A 26,984-nucleotide genomic window follows, 5' to 3' on the forward strand; every position below is an offset into this window, starting at 1 on the left:
AAGCTTATGCTGTATTAGTGTACTTACAACTACTACAACTATGTCGAGACTCATTGTTAAAAACCTACCTAATGGGGTAAGTAACCCGCCCGGATTTCAGCAGACATTTTGTTTTGTTTCAGTCCTATAGATAACCTGACTGGATCTTGTGTGCAGATGAAGGAGGAGAGGTTCAGGTCGTTTTTTGCTGCTTTTGGCAGCGTTACAGACTGCTCTCTGAAGTTTACCAAGGACGGCAAGTTCCCCAAGTTCGGCTTTGTGGGTTTTAAAGTTGAGGAACATGAGAACAAAGCTTCAAAACAGTTTAACAAGAGCTACGTGGACACATCTAGAGTGACGGTATGGCTTCAGTCACGGCTGAACATGTGTTGTTGACATTATTGTTGCTTTTCCATATGTGTTTGTATGAATCTTAGTGTACTCTACCAGTCTAGTGCTCTGCTGATCCTGATCTTTTCTGGCACATGAATGGAGCACATTGGGATCATGTCTGTATGTAAGAATGGGTTTCCCATTTAATCCATTTAGACAACAAAGGGTAAATATTATTTCTGCATTTGGGTCAGCAATCCCTCCCCAAAGCCTCAGCAGGAATGTGCTCTAAGAAGTTAATGAGTCTACCCCTCTGCAGCTGAGATCATATGATGCACCTTACAATAGGCTGCCATTATGCAAGTGCTTCGACTGAACATCCATTCTAGGCAAGGCAGGGCAAGGCAGGGCAAGGCAAGGCAAGGCAAGGCAAGGCAAGGCAAGGCAAGGCAAGGCTGCTTTATTTGTATAGCACATTTCAGCAACAAGGCAATTCAAAGTGCTTTACATAAAAAAAATTAAAAAATACGAGAATAAGAGTTACAGTGCAGTATAAGAAATTAAACATTAAAGAGCAGTTGAAAACAGTTAAACATTTTTAAACATTAAAACATTTTTTGTCATCATATCCACTATTGGTCCCTCCGGGACGTGTGGTTTACTCTACTTGCCACCCATCTTGGCATGGAAAAGTACTTTTATTGAATGGTCCATTCAAACAATATTTTACAGCAGCTCCCAAAATGAACTTCAATGAGGAGTCTACACATTCAAAAAGAGAGGTGAGTTCAAATTGACCCCCGAAAACCATTTTACTAGCAAGGACCACACCATCAACTAAGATACGTTTGAACAATTTATTTATGAAAGATGATTGCTGCATGAGGCATGAAGTCGCTTGTAGTTATCTGTTTGCCGACTGCGTTGTGGGGAAGCTTCGGTAGGGAATTCCCCGTAGCACCCAGGCACGACAGACTCTCTTAGGACCTTAAGGAGAAGAAGAAAGACGGTGGCAGGGAGGGGCATAGAATGCGAGAGAGAATGAAAGGAGAGGGTTAGGTGAGTATTTATAAGAAACTGGTAGAGGCATGGTTGAGGTGTGGCCTTGCTCCCCAAATTCTGCTAGGTAACTTTAATTCACAAGCAAGGACCACACTATCAACCATATACGTTTGAACAATTTTTCAATGAAAGATGATTGGTGTGCGAGGCGTGAAGTCACTTGTTGTTATCGGTTTGCTGACTGTGTTGTGGGGAAGCTACAGTAGAGAATCCGCTGTAGCAGCCGGACATGACAGACCCCTAAAACCTCCAGTTACTTGAAAGGAGATAGAGTGGATCTGAAACATTGTGATCTAATCGGATGTAGCAATGAATGACTGGGGGACTAAGGCCCATGATTTGTATTAATTGTACTGGTATGCCATGTTACATTACATTACATGTCATTAAGCTGGCGATTTTATCCAAAGTGACTTCCATTAAGTGTATTCAACCATGAAGGTACAAACTCAGGACTCCATGTGGAAGACCAAGGATGATCTAAACAGATGTGAATGATTGGGAGGATCAACTGTCAATGATTTGTATTACAGTAAGTGTTCTGGGATGCCATTTCAGGAGGTTGAAATTGTGGCTCCAATCCTGAAAGTAATGTCCACAGTAATGAACTGGAGAAATGAGTACATAGTTGAAGTGCTGGTGGAACCATAATCGAGTAGCCACTTGTGCTGACTCGGAGATGAAGAGAGGCTTTGTCAATGTTATCTCTGGAATTTCCAGAGTTGCGAGTAGTTTTCAAGAGTCTCAAAAGGATTCAGTGATTGGACTTTGAAGTAAAGGCGAGTGTAAACTGACCGGATTGATTGGCCTAGCTTGCTTCAAAAATAACCTACCATGGTGTCGCTTGAGAAATAAGACTGGAATGTACGTGTGACGGCGTGGCAAAGCGGTTTTGCCGCCTATCATGTGTAGGCAGCTTAAGATGATTTTGCTGCATCTGTATCCAACAAATCTAAATCTGAAACCCCAAGAATATAAATGTATTGATGTCGCTATACTACAGGCAATATATATTTATATCTATAGCTCTCATCTGGAAGAAATTGGAGGCACCTGCAGTTGGTGCTTGGATCAAGAATATGGCGCAATGTATGTCCATGGAGACATTGACGTAGTATACTAAAAAACTAATTGGGGGTGTATGAGAAAATTTGGAAACCATTTGACCAATTTATTTTTTTTAAATGTAGGGGAGCTTCTACAGAGGGAAAATACAGGATAGGAGATCTAATATTCAATAAGTGGTGAACCCCAAAAGGGGAAAGGACTGGGGCATGTCTTGGAGGGTAGCAGAGGTACAATTCTTGTTTGTGCGTATCATAGCCTTGTTGGAGGTGCCATTGTTCTGTGCATGTTATTCTGTGCATAACATTGTTACTACAGCATTGCATTGTGGGATATGTATGTCGGCGTAGTGTCCAGTGTTTGCATGATGTAATATTTTACTGGAAAAAGTATGCAATTCACGTACTATTGGTTTCATAATAAGGTGTCAGACATACTATACATTTCATATCACCACATTTTTTTTTTTTTTTTTTCAATTTATTTATTGAACATTTTCAAAACAATAACAAGAACAACAACAAACCCCAACAGCAATGTAATGGAGTCATCATAATTTAACATCAAACCCCTCCCACCCCCCCACCTCAAATGACTGTGGCGTACACGGATAAAACGAGAGGAAAAAAAAAAAAAAAAAGGAATCCTCACAATTAGGAGATATTCCATTACGTAGAAAGGTTACAAATCCTCCCCAACATTTATCGAAGAGTGACGGCTTTTTCTTAAGATTAAACATGATCTTCTCTGACGTTAAGTATGATGAGAGCTCTTTAAGCCACAAAGAAACCCCAGGGGGTTCCTCATTTTTCCAGTGAATGGCTATACATTTATTAGCTGCGATCAGGGCTAGTCTGATGAAGTGAGTATTGCCTCTCGCATTGATTGGTAAAACTGACAGATCCCCCAGTAGTGTCAGTCGTGGGTTGGTTGGGATTTCCACCCCCACAATTGTTTTAACTATGTCCAAGATGGATCTCCAGTACTGCTCCAGATTTCTACATGTCCAGAACATATGTAGAAGTGTACCTGCTTCAGTCTTACATCTGGGACAGTATTCCGAGTAACTACTATTCATTCTATGAAGGCGCTGAGGTGTCAGAAAAAACCTGTGAATAAGATTAAACTGCAAGAGTTTGTGTCTACTGTTGTAGGAGAATGATTGAGAGCTCTTACAAATCTCCTCCCATTCAAAGTCCTCGAAAGCACAGTCAATGTCCATTTCCCACTTAACTTTCACATTAAGGGTTTTGTTTTCTGCCAGGCTCATGAGTTTGTTATAGGCATAGGATAAAAAGCCTTTAGGATTATGCTTGTCTTGTATCATACTCTCTATTTGAAAATCCTCTAAAGAGGTAAGTTTCCCACCCTGCTGCACTCTAATATAGTCTCTAACTTGTAGATATTTAAAAAAAAGTGTGCAGAGGGGAGCCCAAAAGAGGTTCTCAGTTGTTCAAAGGATTTCAGATTATCGAGCTCATATAGATGTCCAAATGTACATATGCCTCTGTTACACCAGTCTCTGGTAATGCCATCTCTCAGTGCCCCAGGTAGAACAGGATTAAAATGGAATGGAGTAGACCTATATATTGCGCGGACACTTTGGAACATTACTCTGATTTCATGCCATATTTTAGATGTGTGTTTTATCATTGGGTTTTGAGTTATCTTTTTTTGACTGTGATAAGAGTGAATAAATGGAATGCTTGACAATATTTCTGCTGTATGAGATTGTTCGATCTGTTTCCAGGCTGGAGGATGCTCTAAATTTTTAATCCAAGTCCAAACGGCTCTGGATTGAGCAGCCAAATAATATAATTGAAAGTCAGGCAGGTTTAGACCTCCTTGTATAATATCATCAGCATATAGCGAAATGATATGTTTTTCATTTTCAACCATAATGCCCTCTATGGCAGGGTGTGCTCTAATAGCAATTGCGAGCGGTTCGACCGCCAGCGCGAAGAGGAGCGGGGACAGGGGACAGCCCTGGCGCGTGCCACGTGAGAGAGGGAAGAGAGATGAGGTGTCAGTATTTGTTCGTATCATCGCCGATGGATTGAGATATAACATCTGTATCATTCGTATCAAATTTGGGCCAAAGTTCATCTTTTGTAAAACTGCGAAAAGAAAGGGCCATTCTAAACGATCAAATGCCTTTTCGGCGTCTAAAGAAAGGGCAATGACAGGCATGTTAATTTGTCTGGCACAGTGAATAATATCAAGAAACCTACGAATGTTATCAGAGGAAAAGCGGTTTTGAATGAAGCCAGTCTGGTCTTTATTTATAAGACTAGGGATCACTTTCTCCAGTCTGGTAGCTATAACCTTGGTAAATATCTTGTATTCTGACGACAAGAGGGCTATGGGCCTATAGGAGCCACAGAGTTTTGGGTCTTTGCCTGGTTTTAGCAGAACAGTAATCAAAGCCTGTTCTAAAGTTTTAGGTAATTGGTGAATTTCAATTGCATGCTTAAACATTTCCATCAACGGTGAGATTAGGCTAGATGTAAAGGTTTTATAAAAGTCCATAGGAAATCCATCTGGCCCTGGCGATTTTCCTGCTGAAAGCTTCCCAATTGCATCTAAAACTTCCTGCTTAGTAATATCTGCCTCCAGACTGTCCCGTGTCTCCGCCGCCATCCCCGGAATGGCCAGACCCCCCAAGAAGTTATTCATTTTGTAAGTATCTACACCCTGAGAGGAGTATAAATCTAGATAGAAATCCTTAAAGGTTTCATTAATAAGTCTGGGATTATGGATTATCGTGGGATCCTCTTTAGTTTTAACTGAGGGAATGCATCTTGAGCTTTCCTCTTTTCGGATCTGCCAGGCTAATAATTTACCACTTTTATCCCCATGTTCATAATACTGTTGTTTAGTCCTGGCCATGGCATTTTCAACCACCCGAGTGGTTAGCGTGTTGTATTCGGTCCTTTTGTTATTTAGCAGGTAAGAAGTCATTTCATTTTGAGTCTGAAAATGTTCCTTTTCAAGTTTCCTAATTTCTGATTCAAGTGTATTGGTTTTCAGCATATATTGTTTTTTTTTCCATGATGCATAACTTATGGTTTCACCTCTCAAATAGGCTTTTAAGGATTCCCATACAATGGTGGGTGAGGCGGTTCCTTTATTAATGCTAAGAAAACTGTCTATCTTATTTCTAATAAGTGTAATATAATCTGCGTCAATAAACAGGTGTGTGGGGAATCGCCATAGTCTGCTATTACAAGTGGTGGTCTTTTGAGCCATCAGGAGCATGAGAGGAGCGTGGTCCGAGTGAGTCATGGCCAAATATTCACATGAGGATATAAGATAGATTCTGTCAGCATGAGTAAGAAAGATATCAATTCTAGAATAGCTTTTATGAGCATGCGAGTAGAAAGAATACTCGCACAGTAATTTATGTCTTTCTCTCCATACATCTACAAGTTTGAAATCTACCATTTCTTTTTTGAGTGTCTTAGCTGCCTGAGAACAAGTTTTGGAGTTTGAGGATGACCTATCTTTGGATGGATCCAAAACTAAATTCATATCCCCACCTATAATGAGTTCACTAGCAGGGCAAATAAATGCGAAAAACAAACTCTGGAAGAATTGAGGGCAGTCATAATTTGGGCCATAAACATTAACTAGTGTGATAGATTCACCTGCTATGGAGCCTTTAAGTATCAGGTATCTTCCCTGTTTGTCTCTCTCAACACTATCCACCTTTAGAGGAACATTTTTACCAATTAATGTGGCCACACCTCGAGATTGGGATGTGAAGGAGGAATAAAAGATCTGCCCCTGCCATTGACGTATCAGTTTGGCATGCTCTGCATCTGTTAGGTGGGTCTCCTGTAGTAGAGCTATGTCTATTCTGTGGTTTCTCAGAAAATTAAGTACCTTCTTGCGTTTTGTCAAATCATTAATGCCATTGATATTCCAAGTCAAGTATCTAAGAACTGCAGCTGTCATTACCTTTATCTATTTCCCCTATGAAGTAACATAAGGTCGGATGTAATCAGTTAGAGCAGCTGGCCGCTGTCTCATCTAGGATATACACTCCCATCTCTTGAAAAGAAAGAAATAAATGTGAATAAAGTCAAACTAAACCCTATAGTCCCCCCTCTTGTCCCTCTTCCTCCCCAACTGAGGAAGTACCAAACCCCTATTCTTCCTGACGCTTTCTTAATGCAGCTATAACCTATCTTGCTGCATTATAAAACGGAGCCAATCCTCCTTTAAAGTTAAATAATCTGCTAGCCATTTAACCCTATTCATAACAGAAATTCGCAAAGTGAGAACACAATTTAACTGTAGTATGTGAAACGAAACCTCACGATAACACCAACTAGTATTAGCAATTTAACCAACTATTCTCTGTTCTGCACAAATATGTATAGTAAGATTAAAGAAAGTAATACTTATATGTATATTTGTGCAGACAGGCATATATAAACACAACAGTTTAGTAAAAAAAAATAAACAATGCGATTCTTGTAACGAGTTAACAGTAGAAGGGAAGAGGGAAAAAAAAAAAAAAAAAGATCAACATTAATTCACAGTATACAATAACAGTTTTGAGGTTGTCCATGGGGATTATAACATTATCGAATATTTTATTAACAACCTTTTGGGCACGTATACTCCCCATTAGTAAACTACTTACATACTGGATCCGTAATGTCAATTAACCACTCACATAATAACCTGAGACCTCGACCACTGTGATGTGGGAGAGAAACGTCCATCTGTTCCCCAAGGGAGCAACAGACCCGCGTAGAAGAAAATCTCCAGGCGGGACCCTACAAACCAGGGGCCGGGTGTGAAGAGGAGCTTCCCAGGCGACCAAAGGCAGTCTGTAGATGATTATTCCTGGGGCAGCACGTCCGGGTGATATTTCCTCAAATAATTTTCAGCAGCTTGCGGCGTTGTGAAGGTGCGTCGCCCTCCCTCTAGATCCATTGAGAAGGTGGTTGGGTGTAGTAGCCTGAAAGTGATGTTCTTTTCTTTGAGTCTCCGTTTTAATGGAGCAAAGGCTTTCCTCTTTTTGTACAGGACTGTAGACATATCTCTGAAAATCATGATGGTCGAATTGCCGTATTGCAGTGAGCTTTTGTCCCGGGCTGCGTTGATGATCTTGACCGTGTCAGAGAAGCGGAGGAGCCGGATCACAATGGCGCGGGGTCTAGCGCCGTCTGCTGGCCGTTGTAACAGAGATCTGTGAGCACGCTCCACTTCGAAAGTTTCCCCATCCATATCGAGTATCTTGGGTAGCCATTCTTGTATGAATGTCACTGTGTCCTTCCCCTCCACTCCTTCTGGGAAGCCGACCAGCCTTTGGTTTTTCCTGCGGGCTCTGTTTTCTTGGTCGTCCAGTTGTTCCCTCAGCTCTCTTAGTTCACCCTCCGTGTTTTTCCTGTAGTCGTCCAGCTCACGCTGCAAGGCAGTTAGCGAGTCATCAAAGTCACACTGTTTTCCCTCAACGCACTTGACTCGGTTCCCAATGGCTTCGTTATCACTGACAATTTTCTCCATCGTTTCAGAAAGTCTAGTCAAACGTCCCTCAATCATGGACTCAATCCTTTGTATCCCCTTTTCCATCTCGGATATGAACCATTGTGGGGGATTGTCAGCTAGCTCACCGCCGTTGCCGCTAGCAATCGGTGCGGGAGCTAGCCGGCTTTTATCTTCTCTCGTTGTTGTTCCTTCGGTCTTTTTTGGTGGCATGGTCTCACTTTCAGTGTAATCACTTGTAGAAGCAAGGATAGTGTGAAATTATTTCACTAAAGAATCGGTAGAGGACTAATTTCGGACCATGCGTCTGCTTCCTACGCCTCCATAACCGGAAGACATATCACCACATTTAAGGGTAAACTTAAAACTCTCCTCTTTGGTAAAGCTTATAGTTAGGGAGTGAGGAGTTGCAGCGTTTGCCTAGACCAGCAGGGGAGGGTGTATAACTCCAGACACGGCACCCCTTCTCTTCTCTGCTTCTCTTTATAGTCGTCAGATTCATCTACCAACCCTTATAGAAATGACTCAGGTTTGCCTTGCACCAGCTCTTAATTATGCTGTTATAGTTTTAGACTGCCGGGGGACTTCCTTTGACACACTGAGCTCCTCTCTTCTCTCTCTTTCCATCTGTTACTAACTTAGCTCTGGGGAGCTTATTCCCCGTAGTCCTTATGTTTTTTTGTCCAGCAGTTTTCCTTGGATTAGGGTGGAATCTAAATCATGGTTGCAGCTGTTGCCGTGGTCCTGCTCCGCGCCCTGCTATGCCCTGCTACGCTCTGCAGTGCCCTGCTACTCCCTGCTACGTCCTGCTATGCTCTGCAGTGCCCTGCTACGTCCTGCTATGCTCTGCAATGCCCTGCTATGCCCTGCAGTGCCCTGCTACGTCCTGCTATGCTCTGCAGTGCCCTGCTACGTCCTGCTATGCTCTGCAATGCCCTGCTATGCCTTGCAGTGCCCTGCTACGTCCTGCTATGCCCTGCAGTGCCCTGCTACACCCTGTAACGCCTTGCAGTGCCCTGCTACGCCATTAACTACTACAACTACTATTTCTAGTCATAGTTCCATTATCTTTATTGTGACTATTATTGCCACTGTTCATCACACCCCCAACCGGCACCGTCAGACACCGCCTACCAAGAGCCTGGATCTGTCCGAGGTTTCTCCCTAAAAGGAAGTTTTTCCTCGCCACTAAATGCTTGCTTTTGGGGGATTTACTGGAATTGTTGGGTCTTTGTAAATTATAGTGTGGTCTAGACCTACTCTATCTGTAAAGTGTCTTGAGATAACTCTTGTTATGATTTGATACTATAAATAAAATTGAATTGAATTGAATTGAATTGAATATATTGGTTTAACCTGTAACTAGCTTGTTAGTATGGAATTCCAGACGTAACCTCAGTGTTTTTTTGTTCTGGCTGGTGCCTGTGTTTGCTTTAGTTGCTGTTCTTTCTGTAGCCTGTTTTTTAAGCTGGAGGACGGGACAGCTACCTTTGTTGACGTAAAAACATTGAGTTGTAATTAATTGCTTTATTTTGGGTTGCCAGGTTGTGAAAAATCTCTATGGCTGGTGTTTATCCTCGTTCAGCAGCACACTTATCTTTTTCATCATGAAGACTCCTACGATGGACCTGCTGGGAAATATTAGCATAACATCTGGAAAATCAATTTATTAATTGCTTCTCAACATTTAAAACTGAAGACATGATGAATAATTACAATCTGAGAAACCAATAAGCATTAATCAATAAGTTCACCTGCATAATTACCGGATACATAAGATCAACTCTAACCAAAGGGATTATTCACAACCAACCAAAACTTGGTCTTATTTAATAGACACGTGTTGGGCAATACTTCTGCTTTCCATGCAAACCCTCCCACTACTCCACATACATTTTCTCACAGTAATAAAAGGATGTCTTTAGATGTCTGGATGGCAAACATATTCACACAAAACTGGCTGAAGTTCAAAACAAAGCACACATTTCCTTTGCAGCCTTCTCAAGGGATAAATGGTTTTCGATGGTAGATTTGAACTCACCTCTCTTTGATTGCGTGGACTCCTAATTGAAGTTCATTTTGGAAGCTGTCGTAAAATAATGTTTGAATGGACCATTTATAATGGATGTTCCACTTCAGTCAAAGCGCATGCATAATAGTAGCCTATTGTAAGGTGCAGCATATGATCTGATGCAGAGGGGGAGTATTATTAACATTACTGCACGCTGCTGAGGCTAAAGGATTCTAGTTTCTCATTGTTACCTACTCTGGTCCACCTAGGAGTGAGGAAGCGATTGGTGTTGCAAGCATTAACTTTGATCCCATTGTATCCCGCGTGACAGAGGTCTAGGATTTGGAAAGACGATTAAAAAACGAGATGTGGATTAAGTCTCCTTCCAGGTCCCGGTAACAATAGCTGCTGTTATCACTATGACAGAAAACAGCTGTGGAGCTTGTGACATTCATCATATGAAAGTATTATAAGACTATGGTTTATTGAAACTACATGTCGTCAGGGTACTACAGAAAAATAGTTTAGCTTAATTAATACAGTGACACTTTATTTTACATGTTGCGTAATTTTTTAATGATTTCTATAACAACTATGTTATTATATAGTAACAAAGTTGTGTAGAGCAGGGCCTCCAAATTATTAATTTGTTAATTTTTGAAAGTTTTTTCAAATTTTCAAAAGTCTTAACATAATTCCAACATATTATTTGCAAATATAAATCCCCACTGCTTACTGGCCTATAGGTAAGGTAGTCACTAAGGCTATCCACAGATGTGTGCCACATGTATGTTTAACATTAAAACATGATTTATAAAATCATGCCAACAATTATTAGGCTATTCGAATAGCTTAGTATTCTATTCAAAAAAGGTATGTATAAAGACTTTAGGCTGCCCTACAAGTTATTGTAGGCCCAGTTTAATATGCAACTTCATTTTATAAAATATATGTAATAGGGGGTCCCAGCTCCATCTCTCTTTCAGTTAATGGGTCCTTGGCTTAAAAAATGTTGAAGACCCCTGGTGTAGAGCTTATAAAAGTCTTTATAACACACTATAATGTTGCACAGATATTACATTTTTGTGTTTATTGATATAATTGTCAACCATACATTGATAAACTAATATTTGCATTATATGTTTCAGTGTTGGAAACTATTTATTTATTGTTTATATAATGCTAATAAATGCTAAATTGGGAGGGAGGATTAAAATAAAGTGTATGTGAAAATGAATTGCTTGTTCAGCAGACTTGCTGTGCACCGACTAAAAGAATTAAGGTTGCACTAGGAAATAATTCCCTATAATTAGTATTACATGACATGTTTCAAAGTTATTTAGATGTCCATAACTTCATTATTAAATATGTATATTATTAACAAAACTGGACCTGTAACATAAAGTGTTATCTGATATGTTGCTGTACTTGAATTACCTAATTGTTATTGCATACATTTCTGTACAGTGGCCGAGACGGTTCAACACAAATACAAAAGCCACAACACAAACACAAAAGCTACAACACAAACGCAAAAGTGTGTGTTGTGGCTTTTGTATTTGTGTTGTGGCTTTTGTATTTCTGTTGTAGCTTTTGTGTTTGTGTTGTAGCTTTTCCATTTGTGTTGTAGATTTTGCGTTTGTGTTGTGGCTTTTGTATTTGTGTTAAAATGTCTCGTATTTCTGCCTATTTTGTCGCTGTGTTTTTGGTCTAATTTGACTGTAGTGTTCCGCATGTCCCTCATGTCTTTCATTTCTAAGAATGCAAACTCAATATTTGAAGGATGTTAGCACGGCTTGGCAAGTACGGACAAATATGAATTTTTTTTTTTTTTTAAGTGTTAAGTGTGTTGTAGTACAATCAGCAGGAGAACCGTTCGTGATTCGTGAAGACGTTTTAGAGTTTTGGATACTCTGTACTCTGTATAATAATTAAACTGAATACTCTTTTACAAAGTTATGCATACAGTTATTTTTTCAGAAGTATTGTTGTAGTAACCACCAGAAGACAGTTATGAGTGACGTAATTTTGGTGACACTACTCTGTGTAATAATGAAGCTACTAAGTTTTTATTGTTCTCTCTTTGGTGTTGCACTTTGTAGTCGGTCCCTGCGCAGTGCGCACGCCTCTCCCAAGCCAGCTGCTTATATTTCAGTTTTATTTGTCCAGGTCTGAGGACGACTTGTTTTGTTGAAAACCAGGTTCTAGCTCGTTGGTTACCTTACGGTAGGAAAGAGGCGTCGTTTGTGTTTTAATAACGTTTCGCTGATAAGTTATTGATGACGGAAGTTTTGTGACTATCATTCCAATTTACCGGACTTGATGGGTTTATGGTGTTAAATGGAGCCGATCCTCTTCACCTCGCAGTTACTCTATATCTTGACAACAGATCACTTCTCCTCAGGATTTTTTCAGAGCAAAATCTATACATGAAGGACAGACCTACTCGGCGACAACCTACAAACAATATTGGACTTTAAACAAAACATCAGCGACAAAATGCCAAAAGAATTTGCGGATGAATATCAACCTTTGCTTATTAAAGAAATCAAAGATAAAAAGCGACCCAAGGTATGTGGATTATCAGAAAATAAGAGTTTTAAATTAGCATCTGTAGACACGGTAGGATGCAGCTTTCTATCCATGATTATATATGTCAATATTTGTTTTGTATCTCTTTTTTATTGCAGTTTCCGAACAAATCACTTCTGCTGGCTGTGTGTGCTGCGTGTATAGGGGGAACATTTCAGTGTGGATATAATACATCTATCATCAATGCTCCCACAACGGTAATAACCCTACTGTCTGTCACTGTCTGTCTTATTGCACAGTATTGATGCACAGTATTAACACTATTGTAGCCTACTCATGTTACAAACCTAATATATTAGTCAGTAGTTAACCCTTGTGTGGTGTTCATATTTTTGTTACACAGGCAATGTTCGCGGGTCTACGGAGCCCCCCTGGTCCCACTTTGTAAAAAAAATTAATTATAACTATCTCCTGGCCTCGAGATAGTAACTCGTGGCCTCGAGATACGTATCTCGTGGCCTCAAGATAAGTGTATATAAAAGGAGAATGCACAATGGAGCAGCTTTTCTCCCCAAAGCAGAGAGTGCAGAGAGTTTCTCCTAAAACCCAACCTCCGCCATCCCGTTATTGTGGCGGGTCCCCCGCGGCCGTCTCCCGGCGCGTAAGGCGCCCTTTCCCCGTTATGTTTTTCCAAACCCAACCTCCGCCATCCCGTTATTGTGGCGCGTCTCCAGCGGGCCGCCTTGCGGCCGCCTCCCGGCTTACAGAGCATCATTTTTGGCCGTTTCCCAGCCGTCTCCCGGCGTCCTTTCCCCGAGAAAATAACGTGACATTTACACGAACTGCCGTGAGACTGCATATCCAAAGTCCTTTATAATTCTTCTTCATATTTTATAGCCTATATTTATACTTTTTACATGTATATACTTGTTTATTTACCAACTTCTATTATTATTTATATTCCTTTACATGTCTTGATGCACTCTCTGCTTTGGGGAGAAAAGCTGCTCCATTGTGCATTCTCCTTTTATACAGACTACACTTATCTTGAGGCCACGAGTTACTATCTTGAGGCCACGACTTACTATCTTGAGGCCACGACTTACTATCTTGAGGCCACGAGATAGTTATAATTAATTTTTTTTGACAAAGTGGGACCAGGGGGGCTCCGTACGGGTCTGGTGGACCCACAACATTATTAGGCTTTTAAATCAATACAGCCATAACAATTTATGTAAAAGTTCTTAACAGATGTTTACTTTAGCTCAATTACCAATGATATATACATCATTTATGGTTCATATTTGCCATTTACCCCTGTGAGATCACATTTATGATCATATGATTATTTTCGTTTTTTTGTTAGAAAACAAGGAAATTCAATTATAAAAAAGGTATAAAAAAAAAATATTAACAAGATTTTTGATCATTATTGGTGCTTATTTCTTAGAACTTAATCAGAACAGATGAAAGTGCTTGAAATGTAACAATTTTGTAACTTTGTGTGGGAATAGCAGGTGCAGAAAGACAATATAGTTTCATAGCACCTACAATTAAATACACTCGGGTCCAGAGGACCCAAACACTTCATATGTAGTTATGTGTAGGGGGGGTGTACCGTGTGCAGTCATTGAAAATAAGTTATTTATTATGTTCTTCACAGAAAATGAGCCAAGGCAAATGAGTTTGAGTTAGAAGAAATAATAGCATATGTTTTCTTTTAGCAAACATTGAAAACGGGTTCCACAGACCCGAACACCACACAAGGGTTAATAAATGATACATAAGTGACACATTTTTCACATGTAGTAGGCCTACATATCGACTATATATGTCTGGTAAATATGCATGCACAAATATATCTCTTTAATATTTTTGATCAGGGATCAGTCATTTTAATTTCACCTGCTGAATGTGCATGTTGTGTTTTTCTTTTGTCTCCAGCATGTGCAGAATTTCATCAACCAAACCTGGAGGGAGCGTTACCAAACTGACATATCAGCAGATGTTCTCACCCTGCTTTGGTCCACTATTGTGTCTATATTCACCATAGGAGGACTTCTAGGAGTGACAGTCGGTGGGACATTGTCTGTGAAGCTGGGGAGGTATACAGAAAGATGATATGGCATATTTTGGCAAAATGACCCTATTCTCCATAGCCAATTGTATTTCAGTTATAAAGCCGTAATATAATGTTACTTTTCCAGGAAAGGGACGCTGTTGGCCAATAATATATTTGCATTAATGGCTGCTCTGCTAATGGGTCTAAGTTACCCTACAGGATTATTTGAATTACTCATCATTGGACGTCTTCTCATTGGAATATATGCAGGTAAATCATCCAGAGTGTACATACCAGTGAAATACATCATTGTATTATATGTGTAATAATCTCGATATATATTTGGTTTGAATATAAGAAGCTACCTAGGCCAAAAATGAATACTTAACATACATACTGTATACACCGGTACTAAGCACTATATACTACCTACAAACATACGCATGCACGTACATACATGCATGCATAATGTCAGAATGTATGAGTATGAGGTATATGAATGTGAGTATGTATGTGTGTTTAAAAAGGAGGTTGGGGTGGATGGCTGGGGCAAACTAACATGTGACTTGAACCCAGGAGACAGGTGTTTGTGTATATGTACGTGCAAGTGAAGTATTACATTTTGGCCAAGGCAGCTCCTTATAGTTTGAACGTTGCATGTAAAACTTCTGAAATGCGGCTTTAATCATGTTTTATTTTCACAGGCATTGGACTTTGTGTTCAACCTCAGTATTTGGGTGAAATAGCTCCAACTGCATTTCGTGGTGCCATGGGAATGGGAACTTCTATTTTCATCACTGTTGGGATCTTGACTGGACAAGTGATTGGCCTTAAGTAAGTTAACTCTAGGCATATTTGATTTTCACACAAAATATTAACCTTTCCACAGCATCTGTGTTTGCAAGATTGAATTGCTATATTGTGATTTTGTTTAGACATGTCTGTGATTTCACAGAGAGCTCTTGGGCAAAGAAGAGCACTGGCCCATCCTGCTCTCCACCACATGTATCCCAGCATTCCTGCAGCTCCTGATCCTGCCCTGGTTCCCAGAGAGCCCGCGCTACCTGCTCATTGACAAAGGAGATGATGAGGGATGTAAGAAAGGTAAACTTACACTGCAACTGCTGCACAGTTACTTCCTTTTCAAAAATCTGTGTGATTTTAGCTTTGGCCTGCAAAGCTGGATGTAGTGCACATGACAGCGTAGTTTCAAAGGCTGAGGACTCCCTTTGTCTGGAATCACCAGAGGCAGAGAAACATTTGGTTTGACACTGGAAACCTTTTAACTAGATTCTCAAAAACAGACCCTGTAGCCTGACCTGATGAGAAGAATAGTGTTATGTGGTGAAAACTACAAGCACACTTGTCATGTGTTTTCCTGCCTGCAGCCCTGAAGCAACTTCACGGTATAGCTGGCTGTGATGGCGAATGGGCGGATATCGAGAAGGAGAAAAATTATTTAGTGGATTTCCAGGCCAAGAAACCCTGGGAGCTCTTGACTGATCGTAGTGTCCGCAGGCAGCTTCTCACCGTCTTGCTGCTCAACGCTGCACAACAGCTGAACGGCATCAATGCTGTACGTACACGATCATATACCCGTTGTCTTTCAATATTCTCTGTCCTGCTGTCTCTCACAACGTGGAATCTAGTTCTCAGTGCTCACATTGCCAACTATTAATAAATACTACCAAAGATTACTAAAAGATTATTTTTTTAAGGCAAAAGCTCTGACTCCATGCCGGCAATAGCCGTGGCCAGAGGTATTATGTTTTTGGGTTATCCGTACTATTCCTGTGAATGCGATATCTCAGGAACGTCTTGAGGGAATTTCTTTAGGCTTGTCTTAGAGGTGAAATGTCACTATGACCTCACGTCTCTCCCATTCTCATGACCGCAATATCTCAGGAACACTTTGAGCAACGCCATAACTCAGGAACAGAAACTGAGACATTTGGTCGGATGGTGAATTGGTGACACTGTTCTTAAACTGTGGTGATTGTTTGGATCTTCTGTGTGTGACGCATTCACGTTTCGCCCAATAATAAACTTAATACCTTTTGTTAAATTCCTTCAAAGTCTTCTCTACATATATTATATGAGTCTGGACAGACATGAATGTAAACTGTGACTTGACTGGTTGGCAGAGGCATACAACTGCTATTTCTAGTTTATTTGTAATATGTTTTTTTTGGTCTATATTTCCTGTAGATTTACTTCTACGCAGAGTACTTGTTCAAACAATCTGGTATCCCCGCTGATAAAATACCATATGTGACCGTTGGCACTGGTGCCTGTGAATGCATCACAGCTTTAACATGTGTAAGTATGAGTTTTACATTATATTTTTGTGTCCATTACTTTATTACAGTTCTGATGTTCCTTCATGCTACAGAAACAAATATAAATAAGAGGTGCCCAACAAAAAGGATAAAACAGTCAAGACCTTTCTAATAAAAACATCCAAGTTTTGGACTAAAGTTTGGAAAGTTAGAGCACTCTTGAAATAGAGTAAAACAGAACACCAAAGTGGAAAATTGTCTTTTTTAAGAATACAAACAGAACAGGAACATGACATAATACTGTACATGTGGTAAAAGGAAACAAAACATAAAACACAGCAATGTATGAATAAAATTAGTAAAACAGGGCATACAATGTAAAACAGGACAGAACAAAACTGACAGTATCCCATAAAAGGTCGAAGTTAAATTCTGAGAAAGCCTGGAGAGTTTCTTTAGTCTTGTGACATGCTGTGTGTCTCACAGGGTATGCTCATTGACCGTCTGGGAAGGAAAGTGCTCATTACGGGAGGATACACACTGATGAGTATCTGCTGCATTTTATTCACGCTGACGCTCTCTTTCCAGGTGACTAACCTCATTGTAAAAAAAAAAGATACAGTATTTAAACCATTGTTTTATGCAATATCTCACATTTGACCATTGATAAGACTTCTAATTTGTGCTAACACTTCTTTTGTGTAATTTTCTTTCTCTCAGGATGCCAGCCCAGTATTTCCATACGTGAGCATGGTGTGTGTATTTGCTTTTATCCTGAGTTTTGGCTTAGGGCCAGGTAACTAACTTTTTCATCCATTGGAGTCTTTTCTTAGCAGCAGCTGTTGCATAGTAGTTATAACTAATGTGATTTCTTTTGTTGTTTGTTGGTTCTGTGAAGGTGGCGTGACAAACATCTTGACCACTGAGCTATTCACACAAACGGCACGCCCTGCAGCGTACGTAATCGCAGGATCATTGAACTGGTTGAGCTTCTTCTTTATCGGCCTGGTCTTCCCTTTTATTGTGGTAGGGGTCCAGAAAGTATATCTTCATTTTTAAATGTTTTGTCATTATCTTTGAAAATTTGGAAACAAAACTTAAAAGCTTGAATGTTTGAGAGATTGGACTCACTTGTGTTTTATTCTGTTTTATTTGCACAGATCGGGCTACAGCAGTACTGTTTCCTGGTGTTCCTGGCCATCTGCTCCTTAATGGCGATATACATTTTCTTTTTTGTTCCTGAAACCAAGAACAAAACCTTCGTGGAAATCCAGAATGAGTTTCAGTCCAGAAAGGCCCGCAGTGCTGATAGAGCAGGGACGACACTGTTATCCACTTTTAGATGAAATCAATTAAAATCAGGCATGTCTTGGAGGGTAATAGCAGAGGTACAATTCTTGTTTGTGCGTATCGTAGCCTTGTTGGAGGTGCCATTGTTCTGTGCATATATGATACTGTCATATTGTTTGCTTTTTGTTTTTTGGCTTTTGTAATACGGCAGATGTTAGGAGAGAGACTTTGTTTGTGGGATGGGACGGGGGGGGTATTATTGTATTACTGAGAAAACAATAAAAACATTGTTAAAAAAAATTACCAGAAAAGGTAAGTAATATTTAGAAATGTAAATTGAAAAGTATGATGTTAAAGAGCTGTTCGGTGTCCGTTATGAACATTGTTGTTACTACAGCATTGCATTGTGGGATATGTATCTCGGCGTAGTGTCCAGTGTTTGCATGATGTAATATTTTACTGGAAAAAGTATGCAATTCACGTACTATTGGTTTCATAATAAGTTGTCGGACATACTATACATTACATTTATACATACACATTTAAAGGTCCCATGACATGGTGCTCTTTGGATGCTTTTATATAGGCCTTAGTGGTCCCCTATTACTGTATCTGAAGTCTCTTTTATATAGACCTTAGTGGTCCCCTAATACTGTATCTGAAGTCTCTTTCCCGAAATTCAGCCTTGGTGCAGAATTACAGCCACTAGAGCCAGTCCCACAATGAGCTTTCCTTAGTATGTGCCATTTCTGTGTCTGTAGCTATTGAGGAGGAGAGGGGGGGGGCAAGGTGGAGGGTGGGGGTGTGGCCTTGACCAACTGCCACTTTGCTCGTTTGAAAGCCATGATGTCTCTCTCTCATGGGTGGGCCAAATTCTCTGGGCAGGCAAAGCAGAGAAAGGGGAGGTAACCTTCCTCCTTATGAGCTCATAAGGAGCAAGATTCCAGATCGGCCCATCTGAGCTTTCATTTTCTCAAAGGCAGAGCAGGATACCCAGGGCTCGGTTTACACCTATCGCCATTTTTAGCTACTGGGGGACAATAGGCAGGCTGGGGGAACGCATATTAATGTTAAAAAACCTCATAAAGTGAAATTTTCATGCCATGGGACCTTTAAGAGTAAACTTAAAACTCTCCTCTTTGATAAAGCTTATAGTTAGGGAGTGAGGAGTTGCAGCGTTCGCCTAGACCGGCGGGGGAGAGTGTATGTTTCCAGACATGGCACCCCTTCTCTTCTCTGCTTCTCTTCATAGTCGTCAGATTCATCTACCAACCCTTATAGAACTGGCTCAGGTTTACCTTGCACCAGCTCTTAATTATGCTGTTACAGTTTTAGACTGCCGGGGCACTTCCTTTAACACACTGAGCTCCTCTCTTCTCTCTCTTTACTCTGTGTGCATCCATGTCCCAGAAATGCTTGTTACCAACTTAGCTCTGGGGAGCTTATTCCCCGTAGTCCTTATGTTTTTTCGCCCAGCAGTTTTCCTTGGATTAGGGTGGAATCTAAATCATGGTTGCAGCTGTCGCCGTGGTCCTGCTCCGCACCCTGCTATGCCCTGCTACACCCTGCTACGCTTTGCAGTGCCCTGCTATTCCCTGCTACGTCCTGCTATGCCCTGCAATGCCCTGCTACGTCCTGCTATGCCTTGCAGTGCCCTGCTACGTCCTGCTATGCCCTGCAGTGCCCTGCTACACCCTGTAACGCCCTGCAGTGCCCTGCTACGCCATTAACTACTACAACTACTATTTCTAGTCATAGTTCCATTATCTTTATTGTGACTATTATTGCCACTGTTCATCACACCCCCAACCGGCACCGTCAGACACTGCCTACCAAGAACTTGGGTCTGTCCGAGGTTTCTCCCTAAAAGGAAGTTTTCCTCACCACCCAAGGTTTCTCCCTAAATGGGAGTTTTTCCTCGCCACTGTCACATTAAATGCTTGCTCTTGGGGGAATTACTGGAATTGTTGGGTCTTTGTAAATTATACCTTTGTAAAGTGGCCTAGACCTACTCAATCTGTAAAGTGTCTTTAGATAACTCTTGTTATGATTTGATTTTTCTCACAGTAATAAAAGGATGTCTTTAGATGTCTGGATGGCAAACATATTCACACAAAACTGGCTGAAGTTCAAAACAAAGCACACATTTCCTTTGCAGCCTTCTCAAGGGATAAATGGTTTTCGAGGGTAGATTTGAACTCACCTCTCTTTGATTGCGTGGACTCCTAATTGAAGTTCATTTTGAAAGCTGTCGTAAAATAATGTTTGAATGGACCATTTATAATGGATGTTCCACTTTAGTCAAAGCACATGCATAATAGTAGCCTATTGTAAGGTGCAGCATATGATTTGATGCAGAGGGGGAGTATTATTAACATTACTGCACGTTGCTGAGGCTAAAGGATTCTAGTTTCTCATTGTTACCTACTCTGGTCCACCTAGGAGTGAGGAAGCGATTGGTGTTGCAAGCATTAACTTTGATTCCATTGTATCCCGCGTGATAGAGGTCTAGGATTTGGAAAGACGATTAAAAACGAGATGTGGATTAAGTCTCCTTCCAGGTCCCGGTAACAATAGCTGCTGTTATCACTATGACAGAAAACAGCTGTGGAGCTTGTGACATTCATCATATGAAAAGTATTATATTCTTTCTTATTAAAGAAACCAAAGATAAAAAGCGACCCAAGGTATGTGGATTATCAGAAAATAAGAGTTTTAAATTAGCATCTGTAGACACGGTAGGATACAGCTTTCTATCCATGATTATATGTCAATATTTGTTTTGTATCTCTTTTTTATTGCAGTTTCCGAACAAATCACTTCTGCTGGCTGCATGTGCTGCATGTATAGGGGGAACCTTTCAGTGTGGAAATAATACATCTATCATCAATGCTCCCACAACGGTAATAACCCTACTGTCTGTCACTGGACTTATTGCACAGTATTGATGCACAGTATTAACACTATTGTGGCCTATTCATGTTACAAACCTAATAGATTTGTCAGTAGTTAATAAATGATACATAAGTGACACGTTTTTCATATGTAGTACGCCTACATATCGACTATATGTCTAGTAAATATGCATGCACAAATATATCTCTTTAATATTTTTGATCAGGGATCAGTCATTTTAATTTCATCTGCTGAATGTGCATGTTGTGTTTTTCTTTTGTCTCCAGCATGTGCAGAATTTCATCAACCAAACCTGGAGGGAGCATTACCAAACTGACATATCAGCAGATGTTCTCACCCTGCTTTGGTCCACTATTGTGTCTATATTCACCATAGGAGGACTTCTAGGAGTGACAGTTGGTGGGACATTGTCTGTGAAGCTGGGGAGGTATACAGAAAGATGATATGGCATATTTTGGTAAAATGACCCTATTCTCCATAGCCAATTGTATTTCAGTTATAAAGCCATAATATAATGTTACTTTTCCAGGAAAGGGACGCTGTTGGCCAATAATATATTTGCATTAATGGCTGCTCTGCTAATAGGTCTACCCTACAGGATTATTTGAATTACTCATCATTGGACGTCTTCTCATTGGAATATATGCAGGTAAATCATCCAGAGTGTACCAGTGAAATACATCATTGTATTATATGTGTAATAATCTCAATACATATTTGGTTTGAATATAAGAAGCCACCTAGGCCAAAATTGAATACTTAACATACATACTGTATACACCGGTACTAAGCACTATATACATACATACGCATGCACGTACATACATGCATGCATAATGTCAGAATGTATGAGTATGAGGTATATGAATGTGAGTATGTATGTGTGTTTAAAAAGGAGGTTGGGGTGGATGGCTGGGGCAAACTAACATGTGACTTGTACCCAGGAGACAGGTGTTCGTGTCATAGAACCTAGTACCAGTATATGTATGTGCACGTGAAGTATTCCATTTTGGCCAATGCAGCTAGTTTGAACATTCAGTAGCGGTTTATGGCACGGGCGAAGCGGGCAGCCGCCCATGGCGGCATTTTTTTCATGAAACATGGGGGGCGGCACGAGCACTTAAAAAAAATCCTCAAAGCAGTTTTCTACTGTATTATCTATCATTTCACCGTGTGGGGAATTGGCAAATTGGCGCCTCTGCATTGCACAATTGCACGAATCCAAATCGAAGGGGGTCTCGCCCTGGGTGTAATTCAATGTAGAACCGCCAGTGTGAATGTTGCATGTAAAACTTCTGAAATGCGGCTTTAATCATGTTTTATTTTCACAGGCATTGGCCACTGGACAAGTGATTGGCCTTAAGTAAGTTAACTCTAGGCATATTTGATTTTCACACAAAATATTAACCCTTCCACAGCATCTGTGTTTGCAAGATTGAATTGCTATATTGTGATTTTGTTTAGACATGTCTGTGATTTCACAGAGAGCTCCTGGGCAAAGAAGAGCACTGACCCATCCTGCTCTCCACCACATGTATCCCAGCATTCCTGCCCTGGTTCCCAGAGAGCCCGCGCTCTACACACAGCGCTACCTTTAGGTCCTGAAAGGCTTTCTCAGTCTCCTCGGTCCACACCACCTGGTTGGGCCGGCAGCTCCTGGTCTTTTCTGTTAGGGGGCCAGCTAGAGAAGCAAAGTGAATCTACGATAGTAGCTGGTCAAACCCACAAATGTGCGTACCTGCTTCTTCGTGAGGGGGCAGGGCCAGTCGACATTTTGTGGGGTTAGCTGTGAGCTCACCTGGTGCAGATGGGTCTCCCACTCACTTCCATGGATGACGATATCGTTGAGGTAAGCCGCCGCATACTCCTGATGGGGACGGAGAACTCGGTCCATCAATCTCTGTAAGGTAAGCTGGGGCCCCATGTAACCCAAAGGGCAGTTTCTTGTAGTGGAAAAGCCCGTCAGGGGTGGCAAACGCCATTTTCTCCCGCGCCGCGAGAGCTGAAGGCACCTGCCAATAGCCTTTTGTGAGGTCAAGCGTGCTGAAAAAGCGGGCGGTCCCTAGCCTCTCAATAAGTTCGTCAATTCGGGGCATGGGGTAGGCATCAAATTTGGAGATTTCATTAACCTTTCTAAAGTCATTACAGAAACAAGTCGTGCCAACTGGTTTCGGCACCAACACTATGTGGCTACACCACTCACTGTTTGACTCTTCGATGATATCCCCTTCCAACATCATTTTCACCTCGGTCCTGACAGCCTCTCTTCTTGCTTCTGGTATGCGGTAGGGTCTCAACTTCACCTTTCTCCTGGGTTCAGTGATTATGTTGTGCTCTGTGTCCTGGTTCACTGGAGAACACATCCCAGCTCCAGTTGACCAACTCCATTAGCTTTTGCCTCTGTGCTGAGTTCAACTGATCTCCCATTGGCACCACTGCTGGCTTGGTCTCGGCTGTAGCCTTCTTTGGGGCAAAAGAATAGAGTACATCACGGGCATTCCATTTCTTCAACACATGGTATATTTTAGTCAAATGTCTATGTCCCGGCTGTCTGACCTTATAGTTAACATCACCCATCTTTTCAAGCACTTCATACAGTCCATTCCATCTAGCCAAAAACTTACATTCTGAGGTGGGGATCAATACTAACACTTTGAACCTCCCGCATATGTTCCCGTACCAGGGGCCACAGGGTTGCCATACGGTCTCTCATGTCTTCCACGTGTTCCACCATGGTTCGATGGGGCGATTTCTCACGTGCAATTCCCTTGGTAGCCATGGTGCGCAGGGGAATGGCCTCTGGGTACCTGGTGGCATAATCCAGAATCACCAGGATATATTGGTGTCCTCGGTTGCTCTTGGATAAAGATCCCACCAGTTCCATGGCAATCCTGCTGAAAGGGACTGAAATGATAGGTAGGGGAACCAAGGGACTGCGAAAATGTGGCTTTGGCGCCACTAGCTGACACTCCGGGCAACTGCGGCAGTACTCCTCCACTACTCTCTTCACCCCCGGCCAGTAGAATCGGCTTTTGATCCGGTCTAGGGTCTTCTCTACTCCTAGATGAGCCCCAAGTAGGTGGGAGTGTGCCAACTGCAAGACATGTTGTACAAAGGGACGGGGCACCAATAACAACTCCACACATTCATCATTCTTCTTCACAACCTGATACAACAATTTCTTCCTTATCGAAAAGTGGGGATAGGTGATATGTCTTACCCCCTCCATGGGTTTTCTGTCCACCACGGTCACCTGCTGGAGCGCATGGGCCAGGTTGGGGTCCTCCAATTGGGCCGTGCCGAACCGGGCCGCTAGAGAGGCAGGCTCTGGTTCCACCTCCTGGTCCATCCTAAACATGCCGTTCAGACTCGCCTCCCCTTCCTCCTGATTTGCTTCGCCCAATTCACCCTCCGAGGGGGGTCCTGTTGACACCTGGGGGTCCACTTCCTTCCTCCATGCTGTGACATCATACGTCCAATCGTGGACGGAAGAGGAAGTCCATATAAGGCTCAGGGGTGGAGCCAACAGGCCGCAAGATACCTTCCTTCAATTACCACTCCCCTCACCTCTCCCTGCAATCTACAACAATTGGTTGGGCTGAACATGTCCCAGGTTTTATTCTATGGGTCCTTATGCATCCCTGTGGAATGTCTCTATTTCTTCCAAATATGGTATGCTCATGAATATTTAGATGAGCTGCGCGCTGACTGGTTGCATACACACAGACATGGAGCTGCCCCGCAAAACACACACACACACACACACACACACACACACACACAGACATGCACGCACACACAGACACACTGTCTGTTACCGAAAGTACAGACAGACATGCCCGGGCGTGAGCAGTGGCTGCAGCAAAACAGCCGAGAGAAAATATCTCCAGCCGGCTTCAAACTTCATTTCTGCTCCAACACATAAACTCATCATCTAATGTTACTGTACAAAGCACCATATACACAGTTTCATCCTCCAGTGTGTCGCGTACACACACACACCAATGCAAAGTTTCGACACTTTCATTACAACTAGTGTTGTTGTAACGTTACCCTGGGGACATAAAAAACTCCACTTCCAGACAAGGAATCACAACTCACCCTGTAGCTAGTTCATTGTCTCAGTGCGGGGACATTTAGCAGAGAGTGAAGCTGCGTTAGATCCACAACTCACGCTTCATTGTCCGATATCTACTCGTTCTAAACACTTTTCTCTGGGCCAGTATTCCGTTATACAGCATTGGAACACTGCATTTACGGCCGTGGTTCATTTTCAATATCCTTGAAAAACTTCCAAACTTTCTTCTTTCTAAAGTACACAGCGCAGCTCGTGTGTGAAGAGGTGGTCTGTGAAGGTGGAGAGGCCGACCGGGAAGGCAGCAAACCCGGCAAGCAGGCATGTCACGGCAGATTGTGGAGTAGTTGATAGTTGATTTCTTGCATAAAAAAGTCTCAGAAGTGAATTTAGTAATGAAATAGCAGGCGAACAATGTATAAAATTTCTGAGATCTGCACGACCTAGATTAAGAAGACTTGGGCTGAAGACTAACTGATCTCAGGTCAGTGGTGTATGTAAATTTTGGGGCGTGACAAAGGTAGATTAGCCAAATAAGGTAGGAGTTGAGGAGTTGACGTCAACTATGAGCTTTGTTGAGATTCACCCGTTTTCAGCAGCAGTTTAAAATTGTAAGATTTTCATAGGAAAGGGATGTCAATGGGACTTTGAGGTACTATGTATGCCTATTTTACCCACCGAACTGTCGTTATTCAACTATGACAAGGTAAACTCGGTTTTGCATTCTATCACCCCTTTAAGGGTTGAGCAGTTAAAGCATTTTTTATGTTTCACAATATTTATGTCACAAAGATTAATAACTGCCAGGAGGATTTATAGTCCACACATGCACAACAAAATAGATCACTATGGAAATACTGTAAATTATGGTACCTTGCTTAAACTTCAGGGATGTAGGCCTACAGAGTAGTCATAATTACATCTTTTCAGTTCACTTACAAATATAGCCTCATACATTAAAAATGACCTTGATGTGTAATATTTTGGTATGATCAACGTTGGTTTATATAACTCTATTGAGACTTTTCAATAATGATCAAATTATGAAAAACATTTCCTAATCAGTGTGAACAACCTCAAAGTTAACATTTTATGCCATTTAGGCTGGCTGATATTTCAGTTTTCTGACCTTTCAGTGTGGCATGTGACCTGAAGAACAAAGGATTCACTGAAGTGTTTATCATGCATGTATTTACAGGGGTGGGAAGATTATTAGAAGTATTGATACTTGCCCTGAGTATTACTCAAACAGCCAAAATATTATATGTATGAAACAATGCTCAAGTAAAAGCACTAATGTCGCTTTTGGAGAGTACAGTTAATAAGTTACATGTTTACTGTAAAATAGCTCATGGCATCTTAACAGTAACTATTTCAGTATAAAGACATGCAGCAACCAACAAAAGTTAAAGAAGTTTGACACAAACATAACTGCAATATCCTAATAGTACCACAGCAGCATAAATGTAGTCCACTCTGTCATTGTTGCCTGTTTCAATAGCACCATGCTCTTTTTTTAATTATCTGTATGAGTGAAAGTAAAACTGCTAGAGAATATACTGTACAAGCAGGCAAAGGGGTTTTCTCAATTACAGTAATCCTACTGAGTACCTGTCTAAGTATTTGGGTCAAATTCCCAACTCTTATAATAGGATTAAAGTGAAGCATGGTAGCCAAGAGGAAAGTGGGATCCGAATAGATTTATTTCTTTCAGTCACAAGAACATCCCTATTTTAAGGAAATGTATGCTTTGTGATGAGCAAAATTAACTGAGTGGACTGGTGCATTAAACTTAAACAGGCTACATTTAGCCTTAGTGGCCCATTATAGTCTTCTCATTTATGTCCTAACATAAATGACAGCAAAAGTTACACAGCCAGG

At 41.3% G+C, this 26,984-nt stretch overlaps 2 protein-coding genes across 3 annotated transcripts in view; both read left to right on the plus strand.

The window, feature by feature from the left end:
- Positions 1 to 5: 5 nt before the first annotated feature.
- The window catches only part of rbm19 (RNA binding motif protein 19), a 35,791-nt gene continuing 8,812 nt past the window's right edge, over positions 6 to 26,984 (plus strand). The window contains exon 1 of the mRNA XM_031308723.2: positions 6 to 76. Within this exon, the coding sequence (XP_031164583.2) occupies positions 41 to 76 (36 nt within the window). The 5' untranslated portion in view covers positions 6 to 40. The remainder of the gene's footprint in view (positions 77 to 26,984) is intronic.
- Positions 1,015 to 26,084, plus strand: LOC116056569 (solute carrier family 2, facilitated glucose transporter member 11-like). Of its 2 annotated transcripts, none has more exons than XM_031308728.2 (14): positions 1,015 to 1,094; positions 12,640 to 12,738; positions 14,426 to 14,586; positions 14,689 to 14,813; positions 15,248 to 15,377; positions 15,499 to 15,647; positions 15,932 to 16,119; positions 16,752 to 16,862; positions 17,309 to 17,410; positions 17,543 to 17,618; positions 17,721 to 17,848; positions 17,983 to 18,170; positions 18,499 to 18,505; positions 25,882 to 26,084. In XM_031308728.2, exons 1-12 carry the CDS (start codon positions 1,056 to 1,058, stop codon positions 18,166 to 18,168), a joined length of 1,494 nt encoding a protein of 497 aa, XP_031164588.1. In that variant the 5' UTR covers positions 1,015 to 1,055; the 3' UTR covers positions 18,169 to 18,170; positions 18,499 to 18,505; positions 25,882 to 26,084. The 2 variants fall into 2 exon arrangements, with proteins under 2 accessions (XP_031164588.1, XP_031164587.1); XM_031308727.2 differs by lacking the exon at positions 1,015 to 1,094 and adding an exon at positions 11,960 to 12,520.

This window comes from Sander lucioperca, chromosome 2 (genome assembly GCF_008315115.2).
Source record: "Sander lucioperca isolate FBNREF2018 chromosome 2, SLUC_FBN_1.2, whole genome shotgun sequence".
Classification (NCBI taxonomy): Eukaryota; Metazoa; Chordata; class Actinopteri; order Perciformes; family Percidae; genus Sander; species Sander lucioperca.

Excerpts from the sequence above, each read along its gene's own strand:
- LOC116056569 (XM_031308727.2), top strand. The coding sequence starts at position 12,449 with ATGCCAAAAGAATTTGCGGATGAATATCAACCTTTGCTTATTAAAGAA. Across the intron at positions 15,378-15,498 it reads GGACAAGTGATTGGCCTTAA|AGAGCTCTTGGGCAAAGAAG; the intron begins GTAAGTTAACTC and ends GTGATTTCACAG. Across the intron at positions 17,619-17,720 it reads GAGTTTTGGCTTAGGGCCAG|GTGGCGTGACAAACATCTTG; the intron begins GTAACTAACTTT and ends GGTTCTGTGAAG.